We start from the raw sequence: 21,799 nt of genomic DNA, 5'->3' as shown, positions 1-21,799 counted from the left end.
GATGAATCTGAATCCAACTTACGTGTGCGCCCTTCTTCGAACCTCGCTATTGTCGGTTGTGTACATTGTTATACTAGTATTCGAGCTACATCTCAATTGCTCCGCTGTGTGGATGACTGCAACATTGTCAATATTAATACTAACATTTCTATCTATCAACATAGTATCAAGCAGTAATCTACAGCCACTTAAACATTATCATCCTCATCCACAGTGCCTTCCTCTTCCAACTTCCGAAGAGTGTTCCGGATAGCTGACATTTCACGGGGTTTCAGCGAGCGACAGATTGCGGAGCACTCGTGAGAATCGACAAGATCACGGATACCCTCGAAGCCATGATCTCCGAGTCCAGATTCACTGTATCAACACACTAGAGTTAGGGCAGCAATACATCATAATTATGGAACATACCCAAGGGGAGTATGAGTCATGGGATCAAACATTGTCAGAACAGAATCAGTATCATGCAAGATGCCATGGTCAATGTAACTTGGATAGGATACAGACAATGAGTTGCAAGAGAAATAGAACTGCGTCATACATACCATGCAGGTCTGCAAACATATACTCGCATGCAGAACTCTCCAAGACGAATGGCTAAAAGCCATGATGGTTGCGGACCGTTTATCAGTGCGGTTGCGCACTCCAAGAGTCCCGGAAAATTTGAGAACAGCAGAAGAAACTCGGCGAGGCTCAACTAGATAAATTGAAGTTGGCTGATGCGTAGGGATAATATCTTCGCTAATTGGAGTCTGAAGTTCCGCTTCGACATCGACAACTTGGCCTGCATCGGAGTAGGTCTTGATAATAAAGCCATCAGAAACCTGAAACACTAAAGATTGTTAGGTCGATTGTTGATTTCTAAATTGTCCAAATAAACTTACCTGCAGTGTCGACACCTTCCTGAATGACTCGCTGTGTAAATTTGGCTTCGAAATAGCTTAACCTTTTGAGCCGGATCAGATCAGCTGCATCTCGACCAACAAAAATGGCCTGACGTATACTGTGACCTTCACCATCCCGTTTCCAACGCCAAAACCCTTCGATTGGTGTGTTGTGTTTGCTCTGCACTTGTCTTGATGCAGGCCATTGATCTAGAGTGAACTCGGGAGCAGCATGCAGACTGACGAATACAGATGTTAACATTTGCATAAATGGTACAAAAAAATCCGTACCGCAAGCGCTCCTGGCAACGGACCATGTCGCCAACCTCAGAACCCTTATCTGTTGTAAGTTAGATCTGTGCACCTAGTAGGACCACACTGGTGAGTATGAATGTTGGTTGCGGAGAAAAGCACACGCACAGCCATACTCCTCAACGAGATCAAGAAATACATGTCCAATGATATTTGAAAGTCTCACATTAGGCAAGCAACGCATGTAAGGAACGAAAGTTGAGAACTGATCCTTGAATGCATAAATTGGCAAAGTTACATCTCCCATCTTCAGAGCCTGAGCAGAAAGCTTCTCATGGCCATCTGCATGTTGCTGATGCCATGGCCCAATGCAGTCTAATGGTACACGATCAATTGCATCTTTCGACCCCACAAATCGTGCGTCAAACTCGGCATCAAAGTGATCATGAAGTATCTGCCTGACTTCATCACTGTTAAATTTAGCATAGTTGATTTTGTAAATAGTATGGAGAAATATTACAAAGCTTACCGCTTCACCAAGGTGCCTTGGTTGGCTAACGTTTGACAAACTTGTGCGACACCCCATTTCCCAGGGAGATCGTGGCATCTGGCATCAATGACAGCCTGTGTCCGCTCCTCGGTTGTAGTGCTGACATTTTTCCGTATGCTCTCGATACCCAGTTGCTTTCTGATCTGAAAAAGTTTTCGTTGTCTTTGTGACTTCCATCAGACTCGTTGAAAATTTTCAATGAACTCATACTCACTTGATTTGAAGACCGAACTCCTTTTCTATGCGAACTATTTGTTCTTCTGCAGTCAAGCCAGACCCATTCTTCTCATGGCTATATTGCTGGAATGCAGTGCGAAAAGCATCGTCTTCGGGATCTGTGGAATTCCGAAAGTTTGTCAGTTGAAGTGCAATGTCACCAAATAACATATTTTGTACTACATACAGTCCTTCTTACCCCATTGATTATTGCCTTCGACGTTTGGCATTCATATTGACAATGTTGCAGTCGTACACGCAGCGGAGCAGTTGAGATGTAGCTCGAATACTAGTATAACAATGTACACAACTGACAACAGCGAGGTTCAAAGAAGGCCGCACACGCAAGTTGGATTCAGATTCATCCATGCACTTCCCGCCATTCGTACACTGTCAGGCAATAACAAAACAATTTATAGTGCAGGCATGAGCTGAGTGATGGTATTGTGTTGGAGCTTCATCGTTTCATTATGCTGTTACACATGCACATTTATTATGTCCCTTCCGCGTCTTGCGCACTGTGCCCTTTGCTAAAGAAAACTGTCAAAAGTTTGTCAATGGAAGACTGGCGGGTTGTGTGGAGAGCATCCGTTTCTGCACGCTATGCTCGCAATGCCTACTTACAACCGTTCGGCTGCAAGATGGTAGAAGAAGTCATCAAAGGGTAAGGTGTAGGTAGGGTGCGGGAATCAAGGTGCAGGAGGTAGAGGTTGGCTGGTAATATGGAGGTGCTATTCATACCAAAAGGCTTACTAGAAAGTATCTTATAGTTGTCCTATGCAGTAATTCAATTAAAATAAGCACGGGTGAGCCGCTAGACTGCAAATTAGAGAATCGTGAATGTACGGTACATAGATCAACCGGAAGTGCCCTTGCTGTTGCACTTGGCAGTCCGAAATTCCGTTGCAGTACCAAGCGCTATCGGTGAATGGTGGACGGCATCTTCCATGCCATCGCATATAGGACACCCAAGATCGATGGCACTGCGGTGACAATTTAATGTTTGAGCTTGTCGTCAGGGCTAAGCATCCAAGGGGCTCTTAATTCTGAATGGTAACACTGGAATGTATATATTCCCGTTACCTACTAAGTGGTAATATAAGTGCTGCTTAGTACCTCTGTACTTCAACAGTGCCGGAAGGAAACAGTTCTCTGTCTATTCATTGGTGATGTATATTGTAGCTGGACGAACAGTGCCATTGTCCTATTTGATTCATGTGCTAGGCGTTCTCAAGCATTTTAATTCCATCTCTCATCGCTTGAATGCATTGCTGCTTCGCGCTCTCCTCCTGAGCCCCGCGCTCCATGAGCTGCTCAATTTTCATCCTCTGTCTCCCCATTTCCATCTGAAGAGGTTTGATTTCATCATACAGCTCGTCAATGAGAGCCATGTGGTACATGAATTCTTCATCGAGTTCCATTACTTCAACGTTGCCTTTCGGTTCAACCCTTGTCAATTCCTCTCTGTCTCGAATCCTAGCCTCCTCCAGGCATTTGACACGCTCCAGCAAGGATTCGATCGTCTTCCGGAACTCGTGCGCGGATTCATCAGAACCAAAGTCCTGCCTATCCTGGAATTCATGTGAGACAATGGTTTGCGAAGTGTAATTGTAACATACCTGGCAAGGTCGTGGAATCTCGTAGGAACGACGACTCCTGTGCCTTTTCTTTAGAGGGGCAAGTCCGAGAGCTTCACCCGATTTGCTTGTGTGGTGGAACATGGTGAATAATGATGTCAATAGATAAACGAATGGGTAAAGAGAGGAACTCCAACGTACAGTACTTTTAAGTGCTTTGGCATTGGATCCGTTCAGGTAACAAACAAAAACAAATCACACGCATACGCACACACGCACACACAGACTGATCCCCATCAAGGAAGAGTAGCCTACAGTATAAATTGTGTGTTTTACCATTTTATTCCCCTAATTATTTCCTTTGCAAGCATTGTTAAACACCCCCCTCCGAATCCGCTGCTTTTACCTTGCTCAGCTATTTCCATCAACAACATTTCTCTCATCACCAGGCCCTCAGCAGCTGAAACTCTCCTCACTGCTACCATTGCGATAGTCCATCTGAATCTCACAACACGCATTACCAAGCTTGAGGAGGAACAGCGGGAGATTCTCAACAAAGTTTCGGTAACAAAGAGGCTGGCTGCGAAGTACATTTTAAACAGGATAGCACTGGAGGAGAATGTCCAGAAGATGGTGGATTTATTTAAAGAGCGAAAGCAATGGCATAGTGGAAATCTTGACCATGTTGTCTAGAAGTGGAGATCAGAACTTAAAGATCTGCTTCACCGTTGCCGAGAGCATAGGGAGGACAAAATGAGGGAGACGCTCTTGCACAATGTACTCTCAGACCATGTTGACACACTACAGGATATAGATATGAATCATTATCATTAGATAGCATACCATAACATCCCAACATTTCCATGTGCTGGCAAATATTGATGTACCATTTTGAACGCCCCAGCTTCACCACTTCCCCAGTGTGTGACGTCTGAGGGAGCACTATGCTTCTATACCTTCCAAACATACTAAATCTCTATTAGGCAAAGACCTGACTTCCTGTGCCTCATTGCCTGACGAACCTCAAACCGCATACAAACCAGTCGGATTATGCGCCATACGAAAACACTCTTAGATATGATGTAAGTATCACTACTAAGAAGGTGGATAATTGAGGTTTTAGTGCAATGAACTAGTAACGGTGCCCAGTAAGTGTAAACGTTGCATCTTGGAGGAAGTTCCGCATTCGAATGGTGTGTTTCATCTTTCCTGGACTTCAAGGACCGCACAGCATGCGTGTTTTGAACAGTCAGTATACCCAGAAGCCAGCTTCAAGTCCAAGGTTTGATGTAAAGTGCTGAGGCCTCGAGAAGGTGATCAAATCAAGAAAGTTACATCCACAGACATCATTACGGCTCACAGAGACTGTCCCAAATATCGTGAGATTTGCAGAAAAGACATTGCCTATACATTCGTTGCACATTACAAAGCAGTGGTTTGGCGTCCGGGCCAAAAATCCACGGGTTCGTGATTCTCCCATTGAAGGCAGATGTTGATGGCCCTGTGACAATTTCCTTGCTGGTTATGTTTTCTGTTCTTATGTTTAATTTGCACTCTAGCGATTCGGCCGTGCTTATTTTAATTGAATTACTGCACGGGACAACTATCAGATACTTTCTAGTAAGCCTTTTGTTGTGAATAGGGGCAATTGAATATATTACTGTGTACTAGCTCTCGTTTAGCTTGAGTTCGCTTCCCGTAGTAATAATCAGATGTCGCCAGATGGACGATTCTTCTTCCCTCCAGAAGAACTCATTCCTTCTCGCTTGTAATACATAGCATAGTGCCTCACAATTCGCGACCTTAACCAACTCTACGTGCCCAAACTCTAATACATGGTAAATTAACTCGCAATAAGTGCTCGAAGTCGTCAAAGTTACAATGGTCGCTGAAGTCCTCAACTTCCAAATATGGATGTCTCGTAAGATGTCGTAAAAGTCTGACCACAGAGCCCAAACTTTAAGCAACATCATCATTAACCACCGACTGTTGTTTGTGGTTTGTGGACGGCCTCATTGTCGATATATGCCTCATCCGTACGCCAGTTTTTTCAAACCAATCTCTTGCACTCCCTTTACTCCAACACCGTGTCTTTGGCTTCTACTTGGAAATTCCAGTTAGTCGCACTAGCACGCTTCTCAACTCGACACCTGTGTTGCAATTCAATACATTGTGATGTCCCGACACAACGCAGAGTCTTCCAGCGCTCTCCCCCAACATCCAAGTCTGCCCGCCATTCCCACAGGCCCGCCACCCCCCCCCGCCCGCACCTCCATCGATGTAAGTAGCGAAGCTCCCCAACACCACCAACACACTCACGTCTAGCACAGATCATGCTCCAAAGACAGAAACTATTTCTATTTGAAGGAAGTAGACTCGATCCTTTTCTCAGCCACGCAAACCGTGTGCCCGTTCCCCTCGGAGGTCAAACCGGATTTCACTCACGAAGATCCCGACCCCGAAAATATATTCGACTTGCGATTCGACCTGTCTCGCTATATACAGGTCGCAGCTACACCAGACGACTCAGAACTCAAGTACACAGGACCGCTCTTCCAGCGCCTCGCCACCATTCAAATAGCCAGTTCTGGATCAACCCACTCCCTCTCCGGTGAACAAAAAGCCAGCTGGAAATGGCTCGAGAACACCCTACATCACGCCGCGTCCGCATTCAGCATAGACTCTCTGCTCCCTTTGGACTTCTCCATGTTACCCCTTCCCTCTTCCTACGGCTACCTTCGCAACCACAAGAAGGCCTCCCATGCTCTCAGATGCGCCCAGAGATCAAGATTAGCTTTCCACAGTCTTGTAGGGCTGGTAAACCTGTTTTACGGGCGCGCTCTAGTACGACACGAAACCGCCAGCCATGCTGACCCTCGATCCCCACCCTCCCCCTCTCACACTCTCATCCAATCCGGTCTCAGTGATACACACGTATGTGATATCATCGATGCGCTAAAACCGGAGATGCTAGGGAGATGCGTTGGCGTTGTGCTCGACCCCAGATCCTCTGCTTTGGGCATCCTATTTCCTTATCTCAACCGCATACGTGCCCCCGTCTGGGTCAGGATAGGAACGGCGAAAGGCATATTTTATGCAGATACCTTAAATTATCCAAGCTTTAAACTCGCCATTCCTCAAGGAGAAGAAGAGCTTCGCATCCGTGCCATGATCAATAAAACAATCGCAGAAGACTTCAGACCGAGCCCCTCCAACCCCCACCCCGACAGTCTTCACCAATGGGACGCACTTATTGAAGCCCGAAAACCCAAGCGTGAGGAATTTTTATCACGAGCCTCCGACAGCATAAAGGAACGAGTCAAGAAAAGGCTCCAAGACGCTGTCAATTTCATCATACCCACCCGACGGGATGGAACGAGATTCTTCATGTGGTATCGTTCGAAACAAGGGAGGTTCCGCGGAGAGCTCGACTACGAAGATGCGAAGAATGAATTCGAGACCAGACGACGGGAGCAGTTCGTATACGACGAAATCTCAAACCAATGGGATATTTGTTCGCTATTCGACAAGGATCGAGATGTAGAACATGATGACGTTGCATTCGACCAACCCATCCAGGAGCTCGATAACACGCCAACTCCACAACTAAACAACCCTCCTACCCTTTCGTCGGACCACAATGAGTTGGGAAGAACGGTGGTGCACCAAACACCCATTGGGCAGGATATGTTGTTTGGCACCCTCGCTGGAAGATGTCCTATACAGCCGTTATGGACTTCTCTGCAGCACGCAGTCCGAAATACAGTCTGCAACAGACTTTATACATGTCGAGGAATCTCAAATCGTCGATGCTTACACCATTCGCAAATACATAATGGAAGTCAACCTCCGCTTGGAACATCGCAGCAACGAATTTGCCATCCGATACTTCATCTCCTCCCTTATACTCGAACTTGAACCACCTTCGCTCTTATGGGATTTACATCCCGACCATGCTCGCGAACTGCTTACACGCAACGTGCATTTCAAGGTCGAGCAGGTGAAGGACAGCACCCTACCTGGCTACCTGCTGCTCCCACTCGTCCCGAAATACGCTCGAACTTGGAACCTGTTCGTCGCAAATGCCACTTCCGTTGTTCAATGCATCAGAGAAGAGTGGGGGCCATCCTTAGAGGATGTCATCCTCTGCTTGTTCGAGCGCGGTATCCCGTTCAAGCTCCTTTTCAAGGTCGCATACCCTTCCATGCCCCGTCCCATAACTGTATTCGAGTCCAACCGGCGTCCTCATGGCTGGACACCCGACAAGTACGAATACATAGACTATGAACTTCGCCGGAATCGTTTGTTAAGATTACCGCATGTAAGAGTCGCCGTTGCCCAAGCCGGAGGAATTCTCTGGCGTCTATGCAAACAAGAGCTGGCCAGCGAGATACCCAACGGACCTTCACCCGACGTCCTCTATTTTGCGGATACATCTCAAGACAGATCCCACACCTATCTCTTCGATACCCTGACCAAGCATGAGATTGAGATACTCTGCGGGATATATTACGTCGACACAGGTACGCCTTCTCCTACTCCCATGATGCATCCGGGTTAACATCTCATTCACAGACAGACGCGATCAAACTACTACATTGGCATGGTGGCCAAGTCCTCAGTTGTGGGATTCGTCGGGTTTGGACACAGGATACTGGACGCTTTCCTGCGAACAAATGTTCCAGGGTAGGTTGGAAAAAATACGGGCCGGAGCTGCGGCCTTGCTTACTACCAGGAAATGGAGGTCAGAACTGAAGTTCTACAAGGGCCAGACCAAGAAAATACATGCCCGCATTGAGAAAGAATGTCGTCAACTGCTTAGCTGAATCACCCTATGTATACCAACAGTAATTCTATCACCGAGCTGGCCTCAATGAATATGTGTATCAAATAGGCATTGCCACATTCCGTAGACTTTCTCAGCATTATCTTGCACATTATCAAAGACATTTATCGATACAAACGCTGGCGTCTTATTTCAAACATAATCGTGAAACATCTAGTAGCGTTGGGTTGACCCAGGTGTTGAAAATGAAAGTGTAGATACCAGACAAAGCCCTCGATATGTGAAAACGCGCAGTGCAGGGGGACAGCGCACAGGGGTGCGGAATGCGCAAATATAATACCAAGTATCTACCTACAAGCGGGACGGACCTGCACGACTTGGAGGACATGATTTAGACATCGACTAAGATTTTGAGGACTTCGACATGATTTAGACATCGACTACGATTTGGGGACTTCCAAGACTTTGAGGACATGATATATATTTCGAATACCACTTTGAGGACTTCCAAGACTTTGAGGACATGATAGTGTGTTTCGAATACCACTTTGAGGACTTCCAAGACTTTGAGGACATGATGTGTGTTTCGAATACCACTTTGAGGACTTCCAAGACTTTGAGGACATGATATATATTTCGAATACCACTTTGAGGACTTCCAAGACTTTGAGGACATGATGTGTGTTTCGAATACCACTTTGAGGACTTCCAAGACTTTGAGGACATGATGTGTGTTTCGAATACCACTTTGAGGACTTCCAAGACTTTGAGGACATGATATATATTTCGAATACCACTTTGAGGACTTCCAAGACTTTGAGGACATGATATATATTTCGAATACCACTTTGAGGACTTCCAAGACTTTGAGGACATGATATATATTTCGAATACCACTTTGAGAACTTCCAAGACTTTGAAAACATGATTTAGATTTCGACTACGACTTTGAGGACTTCGAGGACCTACTACATTCACGTCATGCTTACCAAGTTTCTAGCTACGAGTGGAATTCCTATCATAAAACACTTCTGACATCCTCAGCCGTCCACTCCTGATTGAAGCCCACAGTGGTGCGGAGTTCTTACGAAAAAATATTACATAAATTCTAGTCTGACGCTGTTAAAACCGCAATCGAATTCACTTAAGACTCTCATCTCATCCTAAACTCGACGCATTAACTACCCTCTCCCAACTCGTTCCAAAAACACGTCTGGCATTATCTTAACGAGGAAATTCCTCGTTGAAATAACATGGTACAGCTCGAGCAAACTGGAAAGAAGCCAAGGCTTCAGCACTCCGATCTCGCCAATTCAGCCTTAACTCCCGAGGAAAAGCAACGCGAACGGCAAAAAAGATGGGTCGCCAATGAGAAACGCGATCCACACAGGGCTCAAGAGATGAAGGAACAGAACACCGCCAACAAACGGGCATGGCGAAAACGCAAGAGAGAGGAAATGCAGAGCAAACAGCTCACGCCCAACACAAACTCCCAAAGCCACGCCCCTCAAAAGCGGCCTCGGACCTCATCTCCTGAAGCGCCTTCGGGTCATGTGGGCCCATCCATCTCAGAACCCGACACCATCCCCATCGGCCCCATCCTCCTGGCACAGGAGACCCTCACAACCATTGTGACACCCCGCCCAATGCGCGACATCGCCGTCATGACAGACACGCCCAGCCCTCCCGTCAATTGTTCCTCTATTCCAGATGACCAAGCATACCCCTCACCCACCTTGTCTGCACTCACCGACCTAGAGTTCCGTGATCTGGCAAATCCTATCATTGGCTCCCAAGTCCATGAACAATCAGATACCGTTCAATGGGACGATGGATCTACCACTGTGCTTCCCTGCATCATGAAGAACGGCATAAATATATGCGAAGAAGACGCCCTTGCAGTATCGTTTTTTGCTTCACTCCCAGAATCGCTTCCCGCGACCTCGAAAAACGTCGTCCACTTACAGCATAGCGATCGGCGCTTTACAAGCCGACAGTTATGCGACGAGATATCCGCAGCGCTTCGCATCAACAAAGCCGTTGTCATTCGGCAAGTGAGCACACCCGAGCCTGCAACGCTTGATTTAGAGTACCTGGAAGATCGCGGAATGTCAGACCTCATGCGTGTCGTAGTACACGGTGAGTCTGTCGACATCCATCTTGTTTCTCACCTAATGTAATGCTGCTAAACAGACGCTGAACAACGCACGAAGGATTTTACGTATCCCCACCAGAACGCAACGCTTGCAGAATTCATACGCAACATACACGACCCCAACAAGATACAATGTATACTCGACGTTCCATATGGACAGGGCGGTCTCCCGTCATATCTGAGGTGCGTACCGTACCATCGCACGCCGTTACAATACTAACCCGTCCACGCCTAGTACTCTCGACAGTGGCATTACCAACGGATGGAATCAAACCACAGTCGATTGCCCCATCGGTGACAAAGTCCATCCGGACAACTTCATCGTACATTCGTGGTCTTTGCTCCACGGGCCCGCGTATTGGACAAATCCCCACCACGACTCTGATGGCAGCGTGACCTTTGTTCAAATTGAAACCGGCGAGAAAAAATGGGGCCTATTCAAACCAATCCACGAGGACACGATTACTCGGACCAACCTCTCCAACATAGCCTTAACATTGACCGATCTCTACCGAAACCGAGAGAATATCCAGGAAAATTGGCACGGAGAAATTGTCACTCTCTTGCCGGGTGACATGCTGTGAGTGCATCGTGATATTATATTTATATCGATTTGGACTTATATTTGGGAGTATACAACCGGCAGGACAGTTTCACGCGGTTTACACACCTGTGGCTTCGTTTGCTACCGGGGGGCATTTCTACAACTACGAATGCATGCATTTAACGGAACTCTCTCGTTACATAGACCATAAACAAGGCAAAATCCTCACTAACCAAGTACACGCACACTCCCTCGAAACGTTCCAGCGAATGGTCATCAACTTACCACGCATATCGCGTCGCGTTAGTAAGTCTATTCCTTACCCGCATGAAGTCGCAGGCTTGTAATGCCATCTCCAGAGTTATACAACAGGCCCCTCATCGCCCTGTGCACTATGGTCTTGGAATGCGATAAATATGTGGCTGCCGGCACCGAAAAACCAAAAGTACGATCGAGCACCACTCAACCAGCGCACGATATTGCAAACGCCATCATCAAACATTTCTGGAAGGACTTGAAGACGGCAACCAAGACATATCGCAAGAAGCAGACGGACGGGAGCAACAACCAAATGCATCCAGGGGAACCCATCAGTAGAGAAGAACTATTGACCTGCCTAAAGCGCTTTACGACATTGTAATGTTGTCTGATTCATTTACGTACCTCCAATCTCAGAGACTTCATATACCCACACTCCTACAATACTGTAACATCGATTTGACTTCTGTCGCTTAGAGGACTCTATGGACGTTCGGACTTTGGCGCATCCAGCGATCTCCTGGACTCGTGCTTGTTTAAGTAGTGCTCTCCATTCATACGTAACATTAGCATAGATATAGATATGGCCACTGAGTTAAACCTCAATGTTGCATTTCGCAATGCCTGCCTAAGTACAAATATCGACTTGTTAAACGAGTCAGACATGACTCATATGTCGGGTTAGTTCCGAGGGCAGCACGAAATTACATTGCCTAGATATGGTATCAGATGGGCATCATTCTCCACTTAAATTGGTGGGATTCACACATTTCCCAAACGCTGCGTATATCATATTTATCGCCACTATTTGGAAACATCCTCAGGCTGTAAGGCGTTGTACCTAGATGGGTACACGGGAGTATTTACTATATATGGTCATGGAAAGAGCAACTCCGATGCTCAACACTCGCATGTAATGGATGCTACACTCATTAGCCACCCTTTTAAGACCTTTTCCTCGTAATTCGAGGAATATGTCTCCCGGCCAAATATGCACATCGAATACTGTCTCGAAGCTCTGGTATCCATGAAAGGATTTTTGCCAGACAAGTCGCTGCCTGCCGTTGCCTCGCTGCCAAGTTGATGGCAGAAAAGTTCGGCTCCGTGTAGACTTCTTTTTTCTCAATGCTGCTCGTAATTCTGTCGTCATCGTGTATTAAGAGACTGTAACGATGAAACAGAAAATGCAATGTTAGAGGACTCAGATACTTTACTTCGAATTTTTAACATATACCCTCGGAAGTTGCCAAAGTCTTGGAAGTCTCCAAAGTAACTAGAACGACACGTTTCAATCATACCAATTTCCCACGGCCTAGTGCTCTTCCATCCATGCTCTTCTATTCAAAACACTCTGATGTTCGTCAGGCACGACCCTTTGCTTCGTAATTCGAAGCAGATGCTTGTGGCCAACGTCTCTGCAGTCTCTAAGCTTAATGTCTAAAGTCTCAGAAGTCGCTAAAGCTGCCAAAGTCACCAGTCCGGTCTCCCAAGGTGCCACAGTGGACTCGAACCTCCCACGCCAGTGCCCTTCTATCCCAAACGCTCCAACCTCCCTCAAGTACAAACATCTGCTTCGTAATTCGAAGCAGACGTTGTGGCCAAAGTTTTTGCAGTCTCTAATCCCAATATCTACAACTACACATCTTTGCTCCGTAATTCGAAGCGGATGTTGCCAACGTCTTCGAAGTCGCCAAAGTAAACAGCTACCGCGTTTGACTTGGACCTCCCACGGCACTGCTCTTCTATCCTAAACACTCCGACGTTCGTCAAGTACCACCCTTTGCTCCGTAATTCGAAGCAGATGCATGTGGCCAACGTCTCCGTAGTCACTAAGCTTAATATGTAAAGCCTCAGAAGTCGCTAAAGCTGTTAAATTCGCCAGTCCAGCCTCCCAAGGTGCCACATCTGACTTCAACCTCTCACGCCAGGGCCCTTATATCCAAAATACTCGGACGCTCGTACAAACCTCTGCTTCGTAATTCGAAGCAGATGTCGCCAAAGTCTTGGAAGTCTCCCAAGGTTCCACATCTGACTTGAACCTCTCACGCCAGCGCCCTTATATCCAAATACTCGGACATTCGTACAAACCTCTGCTTCGTAATTCGAAAGCAGATGTCGCCAAAGTCTGGAAGTCTCCCAAGGTTCCACATCTGACTTGAACCTCTCACGCCAGCGCCCTTATATCCAAAACTACTCGGACATTCGTACAAACCTCTGCTTCGTAATTCGAAGCAGATGTCGCCAAAGTCTTGGAGGTCTCCGAAGCTGCTTACGTTTCACTCGACTCCTTGGTACGCCGGTGCCCTTACATCAAAACATCCCGACGCTCGTACAAACCTCTACTTCGTAATTCGAAGCAGATTGTCGCCAAAGTCTTGGAGGTCCTCCGAAGCTGCTATGTTTGACTTGACCTCTCACGCCAGCGCCCTTATATCCAAAATACTCGGACATTCGTACAAACCTCTGCTTCGTAATTCGAAGCAGATGTCGCCAAGTCTTGGAAGTCTCCGAAGCTGCTACGTTTCACTCGAACTCCTTGGTCACCTCTGCTTCGTAATTCGAAGCAGATGTCGCCAAAGTCTTGGAAGTCTCCGAAGCTGCTACGTTTCACTCGAACTCCTTGGTACGCCGGTGCCCTTACATCCAAAACATCCCGACGCTCGTACAAACCTCTACTTCGTAATTCGAAGCAGATGTCGCCAAAGTCTTGGAGGTCTCCGAAGCTGCTATGTTTGACTTGAACCTCTCACGCCAGCGCCCTTATATCCAAAATACTCGGACATTCGTACAAACCTCTGCTTCGTAATTCGAAGCAGATGTCGCCAAAGTCTTGGAAGCCTCCGAAGCTGCTACGTTTGACTTGAACCTCTCACGCCAGTGCCCTTATATCCAATGTACTCGGATGTTCGTACAAACCTTTGCTTCGTAATTCGAAGCAGACGCCGTCGCAAACGGCTCCATAGCCTCTAACCCTAATGTCTAAAGTCTCGGAAGTCGCTAAAGTCGCCAGCCTCCAAGCTGCCACGTTTGACTTGGACGCGTCAAACTGAGCCTTCCCTCGTCGGACCCCCCGTCATGTCCTCTACAACACCTCCATAGCGGTCCTCAACCAGATCCCTTCATCGTACGAACGCCGTTTTCCTTGTCAACCGCATGCTCACATTTACCGCAGGCAAAACGTCAGATCGCCCCTTCCTCTCAATCCTCCTAGTTTACTAGTCGTTGCAGGTTCATGTCGTACGTGTTTTTTTTTGTAATCCGGCATCGCTTGCATTCACTTAGAGGTCAACGTACTAAAGACTTTTTCAGCGGTGTACGACTCTACACGTATTCGCTGATTGCAGAGGTTATCCTAGAAGTAGATCATGCTCAACCATTTGCACAAACGCTATGGAGAAACTGACGCGTTCGACTGCTTCATTCGTTTCAGACCGCACTCGCTCAAATTTTTCTGGTACGAGACTTCCTCACATTCGCATTCATTATCTTGCAGCAGTTTGCCCTACATATACTACATATACTACATATACCACAGGTATACCCATTTCCCGGTTTCACCGTGTGACTCGTCTATGCAGCCCTACAATCGATCAAGCTACAGATAACACCATTGTCGTGACCATGGACGGCCGCAGAAACTCACCGTCCCCATATCGCCTCACCCCCAAGTTCGCCTACTGTAATGCAGCAGTCCCATCCCCCTTGCCCCGCTTCCATGAACCCAATCAGTGGAAACCATGCTGGTACTCCTACGTCAGGTAGCGTGCTCTCTCTGGTTTCCTGCGACCTCGCTATTTTTGATCCTGATCATCTGCTGATGTTCCGGTGTCAATTGGAACAAAGGCGGGCTAGCACGAGACCGAACGAGTGTAGGTTGGAATGGACAGCAACAGCGCATCCAGCAGTCGTGTTCTATTGTAGCCGTGTACATGTAATTCACATTTCCAATATCATTGTAACAGATCCGGTACAACCTAGAGTAACGCGAAAATATTGTATGCACACACATTTGCACATGTCCTAGTATCATTTTCTGGAGAGTTGATCTTGCTCAGCTCTGACAACTTTCACGGAACGCCATCCATTCTCAGCACAGTTGGTTCTCAGCGTGCCTCAATCTCAAAACATTAAATTTGACCACAGTTGAAGGATTCGCGACTCCACATAATCATTATCTATAGCACGTTGAACTACAGACCACCGAAATGGAATTTCCACGTTTGTGTGTGGAATTGTGGATCAACAATATTGCCATTTGTGGCACCTCAACATTGCTCACACTCCGCCTGCCTTGATTACTCAAATCCTTGACTTAAACTCCTCGTCACTTGTTCATCAACTACATTCAATCTCACCGTAACTTCTCGTTGGAAATTCCAGCGAGTCGTTTCTCGGTGGTTTATATCTCTACGAACACGCGCTCAACAAGCACTCCGACTCTAAATACCTGCCCATCTGCGTTTCAACACATCACCAGTGCGCATCCAGCATTTCGTTGATATCCCCAACCACCTAAACTCGAGTCTTCTCTCCGTGGTTCAGTCCCTCAACTTCTCGAACCGCGCATTGCCTTACACCCTCTCCGACACGTCACATGCCTCGGTTCAACGCTCCATCCTCAAGAAAGCCAAAGGCCGCGAATTCCACACCTCGTATACGGCCTGCGGCCATGTCTGTGACTCGAAAACCCACAGTCGAAGATCATGCTCCTGGTGAGACAAATCCTCATCATCATTCACAACACCTCATTTCCGTTCCTTAGACAATGAAAAGGGATCAACGTCCCTCGGAGCTTCGTCTTGGCCAGAGAACCCATGGGCAGACGTCGAGCAAATCACCACACGGCCAAAACGGGGCCCTACATGTACGTCGACCGAATATCTATTAACACTCGTCTGACTCCTTTGCTCCAGTCGTCGACTATTGCAGCAAGCCGGGCCAATTCTGGCCAGACGGACAAGAGCCTCCCTTCAAAGGTCAGAAAGCCGCGAAGCGTATCTTCGTCACCAAAGGCAAAACGCAACCGCGCAAAGAGATCACCAAAAATTACGAAGAAATCAAAGAGCTGAAGAACTATGTGCCGTCTGACATATTTCACCCACGAACGGGAGATATCGAACTCTACTACGACTACTCCGACTACGACGGTACCGACGAGGAGGATCTATTTGACATCGACGAGGATGACGCTATACCTCCCCCCGCAGTCGCTCCCGTTCCTCCTCCTACCGTTGTCCCCACTCCTCCGCGTGTTACTGTCCATGTACCGGTTGGAAAATGGGTCGATGCAGGAGACAGAGCATTAGATCCAGAAGACCTCGATCTTCTATCGGAGATTATGGACATCCCGAAAGAGGTATCCAGCATGCTGCTGCCATCATCCGACGCCGTCAATGTACGGCAGATACTAAAATTCACGCTGCCCGACGTCGACGATGGGTCCTTCGCACAGGCCGGAGCATCATGCTTTGACAGTGCACGTCCGAACGAGAACCTGGACCTCCCACCATTTATACCCCCAAAGCCGTGGGTTTATAGCCTTCGAGAGTCTCTCGACGATGCCATTCGCGAAGGAAAGAGGTCGATCGTCCACCCCCAACTCAAAGATCAACCGTTGCCTCTTTGGATGTTGAGTCTTTGGGAGAAGCTACACGCGGTGCGCGATGCCAAAATGTTGTGGCAAAATGCAAATAGGTGGTTGTCGCAAAAAATGTACGACTGCGATATGAATCCTCTATCTGCCCGCCAAGAGATGTATCGTCTACCATACCACAAGAAGTTGGCTGGGCAAGCCTCAACTAGCCTAAGAAGTACATCACAGCTTGCACGATTCTTGTCGGACGACGCTTGGTTGTCGGATTCTCTCGTGGACATGATGATACACTCCACTATCCGACGATTAGTCCCCAACCAGTCCAACCTCGTTATCACTGACACCGAGCTCGCGGATGCGATCTGCATGGCTAAACCGAACTTTGATTCGTTGCCCAATGCATTCAAGACGTTAGAGCAGACGCTCGCCGAAGGGAAGATTCTCTTTTTCCCAGTGTGCATCCCCGGAATGTCCCACTTTGTTGCGTTTCGCATTGATTTTAAACGTAAAACCTTGCGCTATGGTAGGACATTTCCCTAACTAGTAAGATACAAACTGATTTTAACACAGGAGACTCTTTGAATCTCCGAGGGGGACTCGGGAGCTTCATTCAGAAGTTACAGCGGTGGCTCACCGTGCGTTTTCATGGGCCATTCGAAGACCAAGGAAATACCCTCGCACACGGCATTCAGCAAGATTCAATTTCTTGCGGACTGTTTTGCGTTAATACCATTGCTCATAACGTCTTTGGCGATCCCCTCGGCGTCCCTGACCCTGCGCGTGCACGAGCGAAATGGTTTCAGCGGATCGCTTTCGAGTATATTACCGCGGTGCCACAAGAAGAAATTCCTACCGTTTCTACGTCTGATACGGTAGCAGGTCCCCCTCCTCCTCCTTCGACGTCACCAGGCGGGCTGCCGCAGTGTCAAACTGAAACGGAGCAGCAAAAGAAGGAAAAGAGGAAGCAGCTGATACCAATATTTAAGGAGAAAGCTGATGCACGAGCAGCAGATGTTGCGCGGGCCAAGAAAGAGATGGAGATGGAGGAGCAGAAGGAGATCGAAAGGCAGATGGAAGTCGAGAGGCAGAAGCAGCTCGAGATCGAGAGGCAGATGGAAGTCGAGATCGAAAGGCAGCAGGAATCCGACAGGCAGAGGGAGCTTGAGATCAAGAGGCAGCAGGACCTTGAGATCGAAAGGCAGAAGGAAGCCGACAGGCAGAGGGAACTTGAACGTGAACGCCTCGAACGGGTACAGAAGGCGGATTCGGGTGGTCGAGTTATCGCGGAGGACGGCATGGACGTCGACATCGAGCCAGGCGAAGTGACCTCTGGGTCACACGCACCATCTCCAACCAAGGGCAAGACGGACACAGTCAATCGCCGAGATCGTTCTCCTCGTCGCCCACATGCGCCCTTCGTTCCAAACCGTTCACGTCGTTCATTGTCTCCTCCTCCACGTGGATCGCCATACCATGCATCTCGCCGAGAACTGTCTCCCCCCCGTCGACCATCGTCATATAGAGATTACGCTCCGTCTCAGTCTGACCGTCGCGCGCCTCCTCGTCGTTACCGATCACCTCCCCAAGAACATTCGACTCGCCGCGGTAGATCCCCCTCGCCGGGTAGAGCTCGGGGAAGTCACAGACAGTCCAACCGTCAACACAGTCCTGTCCGGAGAAGTTATCGCAGTACGTTTGCTTTCCCTCAAAACAGGCAGCTTGTCATAACAATTTTTTCTTATCACAGCGCCTTTGCCTCATCGCGGGCCACAACCAAACCGGCGCCGTGAGTACATACTATCGTTACTCTGAATCCTGAACTTATTTTTATATTTATAGCTCTTGATTCATGTCACCCTTCGTATCCCACACGAGCACCTTCCACCAACGTACCTGCTGCACCGTCATCAATTCCTGGCACTTTGTCTCTCCCAATGGGATATCTACAGTTCTTGCCCTCTTCTACTGTAACAAGCGTCGCAGGGTTGAACATGATGGGCTGCCGTCCTGCCAATAACACAGTAACCCGCTTCATCTTAGATCGAACGAACTGCCTCGCACAGTACGACGACCTCAATCCGCTTTCCCCCGTCGTTGCGTAGCGATCCTCAAAATCGCCTTCTCCACATCGCTTGTTACCCTCCATATCACCTCCTCCATGCCATATCTCGTGGTAGGTTGGTCGTATCCAAGAGGACTGAAATCAGACTGCGTCTATGGAGAGCGCAATATCCGGATGTCCCCCTGTGGTTTTTTCGCAATTCGTTGTCTCTCCCGCGGAATGGATTGGCGGGTCTTTGCCAATCCCCAGCACCTCGTCGGCCCACTGAGTACCCTCTCAGGTCCACGTCCCGCCTATCTGGACCAAAAACCTCTCTTGCTCACAAGGGGCAACGGAGAGTTTGAGCGGTACGAAAACAGCGTCAGGGATATGCTCCGACTCCCATTCAGCCGCCGTTTCTGTGGTATGGGCGGTCTTCTGTGGCGACTTGCAATCCAATTTGGACCAGACAACCTAATTTCGGCTGCCCTGTCTGGACCTTCGAGCGACGCTTCTATGCACTCGAACGTCGAGCGTATCGGCACCGATGTTGACGACATGGTAACGGACGCCCACATCAATACCCTATTAGGCCTAACGGACGACAACCATATCTTATGGCCTCCCATTGATGTATTTGACAAGTACACGCAGTGGCAAGGAGAATGGACGGCAAGCCTGGAGACATGGTTCATGAGGCACATTGCCGCGATGAAAAATAGGGATTCGCGCGCATTTGCCACCCGTAGTCAATGGATATCGAGACTTGGCCAGCATACGGCAACTTCGTTCAAAGACGCCAAGGTTGTGACTGAGGGGCAAGCGGAGTTGTTGTGCTACGACATTGATCGGTTGGATCCGAGATCTTTCGCGGCTTTAGATTAGCTTGGGTCATCGTCATTTTATTTGGTTTACAGAAAATCGCTCGTTATACCCATACCGCACATCTAGCAACGGAATGTACTTTTACTTACTCATACTTCTTGTACAATTATTGGGTTCAGGAATTCAAACTTCAAGAACAGAACGGTATTTGCACGATACATTGGATCAAAGGACTATCGCTTCATGGTATGCAATTTTGTCTTGAGACTTTTTCCAAATCTACGTCTTATAAAGTCCACGAAGTCGAACCTCGAAATCTATGTCTCAGAAGTCGCTAAAGTGGAACTTCCAAATCTATGTCTTACAAGTCGCTGAAGTAGTCACAACCGAATTACCATTACTAGTATCCGATATTTATTCATGTACAATAATGATCGCTACACCGGTCTTTCTCCAGTTAATTCCTGTATACAGGCGAAGATCAGGGAGAACACATCGGTGTCCCAGTTTGAAAGTTTGTTTTGGAGGACTGAGACAAGTTGTTCGAAACCCATGCCGGTATCAACATGCTTGTTTGGGAGTGGCTCAAGCAAGCAGTTGATACAGGCATGGGTTTCGAACAAACTTGTCTCAGTCCTCCAAAACAAACTTTCAAACTGGGACACCGATGTGTTCTCCCTGATCTTCGGCCTGTATACAGAATTAACTGGAGAAAGACCGTGTAGCGATCATTATTGTACATGAATAAATATCGGATACTAGTAATGGTAATATCGGTTTGTGACTACTTCAGCGACTTGTAAGACATAGATTTGGAAGTTCCACTTCAGCGATAGATTTGGAAGTTCCACTTCAGCGACTTCTGAGACATAGATTTCGAGGTTCGACTTCGTGGACTTATAAGACATCGATTTGGAAAAAGTCTCAAGACAAAACTGCATACCATGAAGCGATAATCCTTTGATCGAATGTATCGTGCAAATCCATATCTTAAGGACGTTTGGGTCGTCACCATCCTGAGGCCCATGAACTCAAATGCTGAACGGTGCTGATACTGTTTCTGCGGATGTGACTGCCCGAATCAGTGGTGGACCGAAGTTGAAAACCGATAGTATGGTTCTCGACCACTTCCGACTTAATGCTTTAACGCATCAACATCGACGTTCGACCAGATCACTAGTCTGTAATTCAGACTAGTCATCCTTCCGGAAAGACAACCTGGCTGTAGACGCTTTCCCTCCTCACGGCGTGCACTTGAACCCGATTCTCGACCCTCTGCTACTCACTCTCCCTCTCTCAACACTCTGTGCATATCCCCCCGCAGGACATGGCGTCCATAAATTCGATCACAAATTTCTGCGCGGGTTCTCCTCGCCATAGAACCGCAACGCTAGTTGAACGGCTGGTACTGTGACGCACATCTCGGACTGTCTTGCAACTACTGTGCCGTAAATCTCAAATATGTATTGCCTTTAGCTGGCTTTAACTATCCTCAGACCAAAACACGGAAATCACATAAAAGTACATAGCATTTCACAGTATACACCTGTATGTTTTGTCTAACATAGTGCATCGCACCAACAGACAATAAACATTGATATTATATATAAACCCTTATCAACCGTGCATGACCCCTGTTCGCCCTTGTAGTGCCTGGCTAGACTCAGCATAGGACTTAGAGTCATGTTCTATTGATGGAAATCCGGTTCCGACTTCCCTGGCCTGACAGCCAGGTCCTGACTTTCCTTGGCAGGAGAAGTGAAGGCAGCACACACATGTCTGAATGACTCCAGCTCACGCACCAACATTGCAGGGATGCGGCTGCAAGGCAACATAACGCTCGTTGGGAAACGCAAGACCACCATGGCCTCAGTGATAATTGGGCAACAACGCCTCGCCTACAATCAAACAAATGAATACATGAACACAGGTAGCCAGTCATGTCTGCCTGGATTGCTGCCCCTTGACAGGAGAAGGTAACGTGGTGCATAGATGTCTGGATGACTCCATAGCACACTCCCTTGTCAGGGAGGCGTCCACATCGTTATGTGGTGGGAACTTGAGAAGTTGGAAGAAAAAGTTGAACATTGAACAGATATATACAAATCCTCAACGCCA

The 21,799-nt window shown here is 47.7% G+C and overlaps 6 protein-coding genes across 6 annotated transcripts; 3 read left to right on the top strand and 3 right to left on the bottom strand.

Moving 5' to 3' along the window:
- Positions 1-975: 975 nt before the first annotated feature.
- On the bottom strand, positions 976-1,605 carry DFJ58DRAFT_614069 (uncharacterized protein; the record flags this gene model as incomplete). Its single annotated transcript, XM_041380930.1, has 2 exons — positions 976-1,123; positions 1,262-1,605. Coding segments are annotated over 2 exons (492 nt in total), but the record flags the coding sequence as incomplete, so codon positions are not given.
- Positions 1,606-3,122: 1,517 nt separating this feature from the next.
- On the bottom strand, positions 3,123-4,072 carry DFJ58DRAFT_848320 (uncharacterized protein; the record flags this gene model as incomplete). Its single annotated transcript, XM_041393614.1, has 5 exons — positions 3,123-3,473; positions 3,522-3,606; positions 3,681-3,694; positions 3,759-3,790; positions 3,886-4,072. The coding sequence occupies 5 exons, from the start codon at positions 4,070-4,072 to the stop codon at positions 3,123-3,125; spliced, it is 669 nt and encodes a 222-aa protein (XP_041235484.1).
- Positions 4,073-7,683: 3,611 nt separating this feature from the next.
- Positions 7,684-8,305, top strand: DFJ58DRAFT_671481 (uncharacterized protein; the record flags this gene model as incomplete). Its single annotated transcript, XM_041382960.1, has 2 exons — positions 7,684-8,002; positions 8,055-8,305. 2 exons carry the CDS (start codon positions 7,684-7,686, stop codon positions 8,303-8,305), a joined length of 570 nt encoding a protein of 189 aa, XP_041235483.1.
- Positions 8,306-9,518: 1,213 nt separating this feature from the next.
- Positions 9,519-11,604, top strand: DFJ58DRAFT_848318 (uncharacterized protein; the record flags this gene model as incomplete). The annotated part of the gene is made up of 5 exons (XM_041393613.1): positions 9,519-10,404; positions 10,459-10,603; positions 10,656-11,000; positions 11,053-11,270; positions 11,324-11,604. 5 exons carry the CDS (start codon positions 9,519-9,521, stop codon positions 11,602-11,604), a joined length of 1,875 nt encoding a protein of 624 aa, XP_041235482.1.
- A 930-nt stretch (positions 11,605-12,534) lies between these two features.
- DFJ58DRAFT_848317 (uncharacterized protein) lies at positions 12,535-13,673 on the bottom strand (the record flags this gene model as incomplete). Its single annotated transcript, XM_041393612.1, has 6 exons — positions 12,535-12,790; positions 12,862-13,051; positions 13,189-13,250; positions 13,311-13,412; positions 13,435-13,526; positions 13,560-13,673. 6 exons carry the CDS (start codon positions 13,671-13,673, stop codon positions 12,535-12,537), a joined length of 816 nt encoding a protein of 271 aa, XP_041235481.1.
- Positions 13,674-15,891: 2,218 nt separating this feature from the next.
- DFJ58DRAFT_736767 (uncharacterized protein) lies at positions 15,892-18,917 on the top strand (the record flags this gene model as incomplete). Its single annotated transcript, XM_041386842.1, has 6 exons — positions 15,892-15,934; positions 15,985-16,086; positions 16,136-17,338; positions 17,386-18,504; positions 18,563-18,601; positions 18,655-18,917. 6 exons carry the CDS (start codon positions 15,892-15,894, stop codon positions 18,915-18,917), a joined length of 2,769 nt encoding a protein of 922 aa, XP_041235480.1.
- Between the last annotated feature and the right edge of the window lie 2,882 nt (positions 18,918-21,799).

Source organism: Suillus subalutaceus (assembly GCF_016647625.1).
Source record: "Suillus subalutaceus strain FC151 chromosome Unknown DFJ58scaffold_293, whole genome shotgun sequence".
Taxonomy (NCBI): domain Eukaryota; kingdom Fungi; phylum Basidiomycota; class Agaricomycetes; order Boletales; family Suillaceae; genus Suillus; species Suillus subalutaceus.
The sequence above is the reverse complement of the archived record's forward strand: the minus strand, read 5'-3'. Positions and strand labels throughout refer to the sequence as shown.